Genomic DNA, 9533 nt, shown 5'->3' with positions numbered 1-9533 from the left:
ATCAATAATTTCCTTTCAAACATTTTCCGTTAGGTTTTGTTTGTTCCTACACAACCTGACAAGACCTGGTTCCTTTTTCTATTTCACCTGGTACAGAACATGTCATGGGCATCACCTGTTCCTGGAAGTGGTCTAACGGGTTCTTCCCTATGGCATGCAACCGTAAGTCCTACATTCAGAAGCAACCACTTTCAGGAACTGTGAAAAAACAAAAGAAGAAACTGTGGGAAAACAAAATGGGGCGGGGGGAGGGGGGGGGGGAAGGATCAGAAAAGGCTGACAATGTTATTGCCACCCTTGGAACAATCATTAGCATTGGGTCCCCAGTTCTATATCCTTCACTGGCAGTTTAAGTCCCAGGGAAGAGGTTCCCAGTGGATCAATCATATTCATGTAACGTTCGCCGCGGTGCTTGGCCAAAAACGGACCCCAGTCAGGTTGTGGAGAGCACACCAACTTGAGTCGCTGCAGCAGGGGGGGAGAGAAAAGAGAGTCTCATTTGAAGTTAGGAAGGAAGATTACAATGCAGAAGAAACGAGGACAGGCTCATTTGAGATTATCGATGATGGCCCTGCAATGCTCCACTGCTCAGTGTTTGTTTTGCATAAAGTTTGCAAGATTAATAGAGGATAAAGTGCCCAGATTTTAATTATACATTCTCCCCTGTACCATACGAGTGGAGCTCAGAACCACAGCTACAGATTGCTAGGCTCGCTTACTGAAGGACATGTGCACAATTACTTAGCCCAATGGTCTAAGCAGTGGGTAACTGCATTAAAATAATTGGATTTCTGTTTAGCATATTTCCCAAAAGTATACAAATGACCAAAAAGAAGTACATCGCTGTGAATGAACAAAGATTTTCATTGTGAGATGACTAAATGTTTCTTTCCTATTTTCAGGAAAAAAGAAAGTGAAGAATGCTAACCTGGCAAACAGCAAAAACCTCCTAATATTTCCACTGATTTCTTTATTGAATATATTATTTGATTGGCACATTTACAGATAAAAAGGAAAGAAAACATATTTCTGATGACTTAAGAGGGAACAATTATATGTTTATTACCTAATAAAGTGAATCAGACCTCTATATCAGTTATTTTAATCTCTGCTTAATTACCAGTTTGCAACTTTTACCTCCCAAATCAACCATAATGATTTTATGCAGCAGACTCAGTATTCAGGAAATATCGGGCTGCAACCAAAATAGTTTCAGCAAAGGCCCCTTCAAAACAGATCCAACTCTTTGGTGTTTCTCTGGGCGCAGTAAGGAGCGCACCCTATTTTGGCAGCAAAGTGTGTGCCAGCAATAAACATGCAAGTTAGAGTATCTCAAGTAGAACAATTTGTCTCAACGAGAGGAACTTATGAGATGAGGAACGAGTAAATTTAATGTCAGGTTAGCTCATTTCCAGTAGGAGCAGTTGTCTCCTGACCTGTGCACTCCAACGTGCTCCACGCAAAGGCTGAACGGCCCTTTAGACAAGTGGCCTTGTTGCCTAGTGCCAACTGTGCACTTGGACGCGATCCCTAGGCTCTATGTGAAGCCGAAAAGCACGGTCTTTACGCTTCCGCATGTGTGGTGTGACATATTGAGAGACCAAAAAGATGATTCTATTTTAGCACGCTTTCTCTCCTTTTCATTTTTGAGGCATATAACAGCCCTGACGGGTTTTGCAGGAGAGCTGATCTGCAAAAACGGCTCTGAAAAGGGGAGGTGAGTGTCTGTTCCTTACCCCAAGAAGGGAGTAGCGCAAGCAGGATGACGTGAGGAGAGGGCAGAACCGAGAAAGCCTCAAAGGCCAAAAATAAGAGCGTTGAACTTCTTCAGAAGACAAGGTGAAGGCAATGAAGAGATGAAATGCTGACATGAGAAAGACATTGCTGTACCGCACCCTGTGAGGAACTGAGGAGCCAGTGGGATGGGAACAGCCGGGGAGCGGTGGTGGCAGGTGGCAGCTGGGGTGGCAGGCCAGGGCACAGAGACAGGGAGCAGAAGGGGACTGCCACATTTCTGGAGCCGTGGGGGCAAGCGGCAGGGATCTGATTTGCAAAATAAACAAAATAAACAGAAATAAAATTCCAATTGGAATTTCTTTAAACCCAGGTGCCAGAGAGGATCAGCTTATGCAGGAAGAATAAAGAGATGAAGCAGGTGGGAAAGCAAGCTTGCCAGCTAAGTGTTACAGCCAGTAGTTTGAGCCGTTGAGCATGAGGTCTTTTCATACATCTTATTCCTGAACTTCATCAAGTGGCACAACCTCCTGGAGCACATCCTGGATGACTCAGGTACCCGACCATCTCCCTGGCTCTGCAAACAGGCGAGCCCTGATTGACGTCTCCCGGTGCTGACTGCTGGGCTCGCTGCGACACGATACACACCAGCAGCTGATGCTTCCTACGACTACACGCTGCTCTTGCAAAAAGGCCAACAAAGCCAGGAGAACAGCTTTCTCCCAGTAACGCCGTACCAGGGCTTGGGAAATTTGTAACTCCTTCTAGTTGTCATAAAAGCAATCACTTAACAATTTAGGAACATTTTGTTGTGGAACAGGGAATAGAAGGTCTGCATTTTAAATCAACTGAGCACCTCTTTGCAACACAATAACTAGCTTAGCAGAAAGTAATCTTAGCACCATCAGACATTCAATAGTACAAAAATCAATGTAAAATAAAACAGTCTCCTGCCACCACACTTTCAAAGTCGCAAAAAAGCCAGAAGAATTACCTCAATAAATTTGCCCGGGGCTAGGTGCATTTTTATCACAAACATAACTGGGATCCAGATAACTGAGCAGGCCAGCATCAGCCATCCAAGCACCATGGACCAGCCTGGATAGTGGTAAGCTCCGTAAGTCATTGGTTCCCACTGGTAAAAACTGAAGCAAAGAATAAACTGGAAACAAGGAAAGAAAAGAAATGTTTGAGTAAGCAAAAACAAGCCTACTATACAACAAGCGGTGGATATCCAGGCACAGAATTAGTATATATGGAATACAGATAAAAGAAGGTACACCTAAGGCAGGTTGCTCATGCAAGCTCTAATAAACAGGTCAGAGTCTGACTTTAATGAGTTTCACGGAAATCTTGCAAAACCCCCACAAAAATCACTGTATTTATGCCAGAAGAATTGAAATTAGGATCTTGCCCTAGAGTAACATGCTTTATTACATGCTCTATTGGCAGTTTTACCTAATATGATTATGCTAAGTTACTCCATTTCACTTACTGTATGAATAGCAATACATCTGCTTACATTTGTGCATAATGCAGTAACTTTTGGGAAATGCCCATGCTCGCAGTAATTGCACACAGAAGATTTATAGCAGCATAACTAGGTGAAGGCACGTATAAAAATGATCAGTTTTATTTCCAGAGATGTGGAATAATTGAAAGTCTAATATTAGACTATCCAAATGCATCAAATATTAGCTTTAGAGAGGTAATAATAGAAAAGAATGTATGGCTTGGGTTTGCTTCGTCCATTTCCATTGCATAAAAATTGAATTACAACTGATCAGTGTCAATTTATTTCTCACTGTCAGTTCACTAAGTGCTACATTTTGAGGGAAGAGCAACACAACATGCAAGTTTGAACTGACCTCATTTCCTTTCCATATTTGCTTTCCTTAGGAGAAAACATAATTTTCTATTCCCTGGTTGTGATTACTGGCAGTAGCTAAAAGTGCAAGTCTGAACCAAGCAATTTGCAGAAAAGCCTTACAATTCCCTTCAGAAATTTAACAACAGGTCTAAGGCAGAGTCTTGAAAACAGCCTTTGGAAGACAGACACCAAAAAAATACCCCAAAAAACCCCCAAAACCCCCAAGTGTAAGGGGTCCATCTTCAAACTTTTAAAAAAGGACTTGCAAACTATACCTGTATGTCATCACAATAAATAACAGTTGCCACTGGATGGGTAAGACAGAGCTACCTATTTTTCATGCACAGCAATAAAGAAGACCTATATAGGAAAGCAGAATGTCTGCATTATGCCTGTTGGAGAAACTGTTTTCCTCATAGAAAATTTCTTTTCCTTGCAACTTGGGATTCTGTTGCGCTCACCAAAACTCACTAATCCCTTCACACACACACTCCTGCCTGCAAAAACCCAACCTTTTTCAGCTTTCAGGAAAAGAATTATCTCATTCCTGACTTAACAATACTGAAGTTACTGATGTTATCTGGGGCCCTTTTTTCTGCCTCCCCACACACACACACTCCCACAAATAAAAAGATTTACCACCATTTATGCTGTCCTGAAGAACAGCACAGATAGGAACTTTCCAGCACATAACTTCTCTGGAAAGTGATTTTGAAGGACTACTAATCCCCATTTTGCTTCTTCACCCTGCCCAGTGGACACCATACTTAATGGTTCAGACATTCTCGGCACTTTTCTTATCTTGTACCTGAGCATCTATGGATACTGGTAGAAAATATTTAACACTGCTGTGAAATGATGATTCATTTTTCTTAAAGCCCCAACGCAAGTACTGATATCTCGCTGCACCCGTGGTCCAGTTCTGAGGGCTTTCAGGCTGAAGTATGTGCTCTCAAACACAAAATGATGGTGAAGGAAGGGTGGGTGGGTTTATACTGACTTACCAAGCCGAAGGCTTTCAAAATGGCTGAAATAAATATTTCATTCTTGTGCCAAAACATGACACACAATTATAGGCCACGTCTATACTTAGGTTAAACGTAAAGGAAATGTTGTGTTACAGCACTAGATAGCAAATGCAGATGTAGTTATTATACTTAGGCTCTTGGACTTGAGAAAAACCCAGCCATACCAGTGGCAAAGTTGAGACTGTGACATCTTTTAGATGAGAAGGAGACCTACGTGGGAAGCAAAGAGTGTCGTGCCAAGAAGGGAAACAGAGAAGAGTTTGGAAGAGACCCTTTAGATTGAGTCCAACCACAGCCTAAGACTGCCTAGTCCACCTCTAGATCATGTCCTTAAACACTTCATCTACACGCCTTTTAAATACCTCGTGGCATGGTGACTCCATCACCTCCCCAGGCATCCCATTCCAGTGCCTGACAACACTTTCAGTAAGGAAATTCTTCCTGATACCTAACTGAAATCTCCCCTGGTGCGATTTTAAGCCATTTCCTCTCGCCCTATCACTTGTCACCTGAGAGAAGAGACCGACCCCGACATTTCTGCAACCACCTGTAGAAGCAACAAGGTCTCCCCTCAGTCTCCTTTTCTCAAGACTAAAAAAAGCCCCAGTTCCCTCAACCGCTCCTCACAGGACCTGTGCTCCAGACCCTTCACAGCCTCGCCGCCCTCCTCTGGACACGCTCGGGCATCTCAGCATCCTTCCTGTAGCAAGGAGCCCAGAACCGGGCACAGCACTCGAGGTGCGGCCTCGCCAGAGCGGAGTACGACGGCACAGGCACAGAGGAAGGGGCGGGGAGCGGGGGAAGAGACCCCCACGGAACGAACAGCCACCACCTGCTCTGACGCGCAGACCCCGCGTTACGCGACGCGCAGCGGGCAAGCGCCGGCCCCCGCTCCCCGCCGCCAGCCGCTGTCACGCAGCGCCCTCTGCTGGGGCCGGTGGGGAGGCGCCGCCTCAGCCGCGCTACCGGTCCCGGCGGCGGGGCCTGTTCTGAGGGCCGGCATACAGCAGCGCCTTTCCTCTTTCCCCTCGCCGTGTTCGTCTGGGGGGCTGGATTGGTTTGGGGTTTTTTTGGGGGGTGACGGAGTGTTTGTTGTTGGGTCTGTTTATTATTTGTTTTTAATATCTATTTTTTTTAACTGATATAAATCCCCCCAGCCTCTCTCACGGAGAGCAGAGCTGTTTCCGCCCTGGCAAAAGTACATCCGCCTCCACAACTAAAATCCTGCCAGTCTGATTTCCATGCCGGCCTTTCCAAAGCATGCAGCCCGGGTTAGTTTATGGCTTGATAAAGCAGTTTGCCATAGCTCAACCTGAGGACGTGTGAGGGGGACTCACGTAATCCCCCCTCCCCCTCTCTGCGTATGCATACGTACATACACAGGACGTATGCACACACATAGATGATCATCACAAACACCAGGACGTAATGGCATGCCGCACCAGCACCTTGCACAGCAGCCTCTGGAGACTCACCAACCCTCTCTTCCAAAAATACCAGCACTTACCATCTGTTTTCTCTACTATGCACACGTCACGAGCACGGGTATGCTTGTGTCTAGGTGCCTGCAATCAAGGTCTAATTGCTACCATCCAGAAGCATCATGAATGATGAAGAAGCAACGATAAAACTCTTGGGAGAAGACATTAAGAAAAAAAATAAACTTGCTTACTGTTAAAATAGTCGGGGTCACAAATGCCCAACAGACTCTCCAGAATTTACTTGGCTGGAATCCAATCATCATCTCTATATCTTCACAAAACCGTTGCAAGCCTGGAAACGCAAATGTAAATAGCAATTAGGGGTGAAAGAAACCGACTGGGACTTGCAGCACAGCTTTTGTGATCTCCCTCGTGTCCAATTACAAACACCAACTCTGACTTGTTGGTTGAAAAACTTCAAAGGAGGCGCTGACCACAGAGCAAAGAAACGGGACTGTTTGGGGGGAACCACTCTAATGAAATATTTACTTCCAAAGGATTAAAGAAATCTGGAGCTCTTACATCGAGATTAAGTGCTCGGTACGTTGTTGCAGGTTAAAGCACCGGTCATACCTTTTGGCTAGCTGCAATTCTGTGAGGGCTTCTTGTGTTTCACTGAGAAGATGAACCTTATTAACTTCTGTGTAGGTGTTTCAGCACAGACAGTATCTGAGCTTCTCCCTGACTGCTACGTGACTGGGGTACAGCTGTACCGCTTAGCCTGGAATCTGATAATGTCCCGTTATTCTTCAACCGATGTGTAAGCAATGCTTAGATTTACTAAAGTGCACTGGTAAAGACTCCATGTTGTTTGAACAAACGGATCAACTGACATGTTAATTCTTCAGATTTTTGTGTTGACTACATTTATAAAGTTAATAGAGCAGGCAAGACTGGAAAACTGTATTGCAGCCATTTCCCTGGACAGGCCATGCCTGGCCTCTGGAAAAGGTGTAAAGGCCCAGCAGCTGCAAGTGCCTGTCTGGGAAAAGCCAGCCTGCTTTTCAGCTCTAGCTTTATGATGTGGGGACAGGGATGAGGCTTAGATATTGGAGAGAAGTCACCGAGTAAGGGAAGAAATACTTGGAGCAAAAGTAATAAACTGCTTTATGTTCTCTTTGCCCTTATAGCCAGCCACTGCAGCTGCTGAATGTAAGAAGGGATAATCCCCAGGTTTGATCCACCTAATTTTAAAGACTTCCTGTTGGTATCAGGGAGAAATAAATCTATCAAACTTACTGTTCCGAGATTTAAGAAGGTAAAAAATAGTAAGAGTTCATTATTCAGTGTCTTCCAATGCACCTCTAGAAAAGCAGCAGGGCTGGATGGTGCTGAGGCAGTCCTCAGAGCCCAGCTCGGAGGCTGAGCACAAAGTAAGCCAGTTCAGGCAGGGAGCGTGTCAGAGAACAGCTAAAACACTGTGTTATGATAAGAAATAGAGAAGAAAAATCCAGAAATTGAACAAGATGATGGTATTGCAAAAACTGTATTTAGGGGAAGGGAAAAGTGCAACCTGCAGCGGATGTAAACTTAGAAAGCTAACCCAAGGTGACCCAGATGACACGTTTTTCCTGTAACTGTAATTTCTTTCCCTCTTTTTTCCCTTTTTTTCACTGACTACAGCAAATGCTCCTCTTCAGAAAGCCTCTCCTCTGTAAAACACACGTAATTTTTACCACCCATGGAATCACTGTACTTCAACCCCTGTCTGACCTGTTGTGTGCTTCTCCATTTTGTAGTAGAGCTTTTTATGCCCAGACCAACCGTAACCCCCAGAGTCACTGTGTTACAGACCTGAAAGGAGATCTTGGCTGCTGCAACTGAATGATTTGATTTGCACCTGTATGTTATTTACCCTCTTATTACAGTTCAACACACCATCTGCAGCGAGCTACTTGGGAGATGCTCACACAGCAGTCATCCCTGCAGCACACTGTGGTGAGAACAATACTCATTTTAAACTCATTTCAGCAGCACACAGTATAGGCTGAGGAGTCTTTCCACAAAGTTTAACACTGGACCAAGTGTCTCTACTTGAGCCATGCTTGCTGCTGCAAAGGAGGTATACATAACTGGATGGCTACTGGGGCCTCCTGCCTCCAAAATTCATGTGAACTTCATGCAGATCTGCACACATCTGTTTGAAACTCCAATTGAAAACTGCAGTTCCTTCTAGGAACTGTCAGAAGATATTCACAGCTTCAGGCGCTTGTAAATATTAGCAGTTCAGGAGTCAAACGTGTGTAAACAGATGCAGGAAACACACAGCATTCATCTCTAGTGCTGAAAGACTGAAAACAGGTTTGTCGAGTTCCACTGAACAATGCTAAGGATGACAATTAAATCTTGGTATAACTAGTCTCTCCCAAAGATCGCTCAGGGCTGCTGAATAACTTTGGGAAATAAACAATACGTGATATCCCGTATCCCAATTTCTGCTCTCTAAAGCAGGATGATATCATTTTAAGTGCTACAGATAGAAAATCCACTGAAAAGAAAAATGCATACAACTACTTCACTATTCTGCTGCAGGTAAAACATTCAGAATTAGTAATACTTTCTACAAATACGTTGCAACAGTTCCTGCTCGCTCTGACAACAAACCTTGCCAACAACAGGCAGTGAAAAAAACAGGTCTAGAAGGAGTACAAATAAAGTGAAGATCATAAATTTTCAGTTACCAACAGTGTTTCGCTCAAGCTTCACGTTACGAAAATGCAACAGTGGGAATTATGCTGATGATTAAATTAATACCTGCAGCTCTAAGCTAGTCTGTACCAATCATGCATCACAACCTAAACATCTGGAGGATAAGCATCTACATCAGCATGTGAAACAAAAAACAGCGTTTGACTGCATTATGTAGCACTGACTCTGCTGAAAAATAAATGATTGCAAGGAAATAACCAAGTGTGTCTCTTTTTAATTTAAAAATCTCAACAAGCTCAGCAAGCAGAACATGTTACAAGAACTAGAAACAGATTTATTTCATTATAAAAGCACCTGCCACTGTTGTGCCAACCTGCTTGCTATGAAGAGTACATGTGTACAGAGAAAGGTGTCAGTGGAGTGTAAAACAGCAATTGTCAGAGCTTGAAAATATATTATGCCAATTTTAAGCACTGCTTGAAGGAATATAACAAGAACAGCAGCTTTGCTTGTATTTACAGTGTGCAAATCACCACTATACAAGCTGCATTCCTATCAACAGTCCTTAGAAAAGTGGCTTTAGTGCAGCAGAAATAGGTATGATGCATTAGTCGAGTGGCTAATGATTGCAAAGTAAACTTTTTCTTTTACATATAAAGGTGTGGAAGCTCTTCAGTCTAACAAAAGGTTAATTCCAGGGAATAATCTTTGAAATAGTTTATATCAAAGGCCTTACTAACATCCTGACTAATAATCAGCTGGTACAGAAAA

The 9533-nt window shown here is 43.7% G+C and overlaps 1 protein-coding gene across 1 annotated transcript in view; it reads right to left on the bottom strand.

Moving 5' to 3' along the window:
* Positions 1-309: 309 nt before the first annotated feature.
* Positions 310-9533, bottom strand: part of SLC6A5 (solute carrier family 6 member 5) — a gene marked incomplete at both ends in the record, with an annotated part of 32185 nt that continues 22961 nt past the window's right edge. Inside the window, 3 exons of the mRNA XM_084263820.1 lie at positions 310-465; positions 2729-2896; positions 6305-6405. Coding sequence (XP_084119946.1) covers positions 310-465; positions 2729-2896; positions 6305-6405 — 425 coding nt within the window. The remainder of the gene's footprint in view (positions 466-2728; positions 2897-6304; positions 6406-9533) is intronic.

This window comes from Gallinula chloropus, assembly GCF_964237585.1.
Source record: "Gallinula chloropus genome assembly, chromosome: 4".
Taxonomy (NCBI): Eukaryota; Metazoa; Chordata; class Aves; order Gruiformes; family Rallidae; genus Gallinula; species Gallinula chloropus.
The sequence above is the reverse complement of the archived record's forward strand: the minus strand, read 5'-3'. Positions and strand labels throughout refer to the sequence as shown.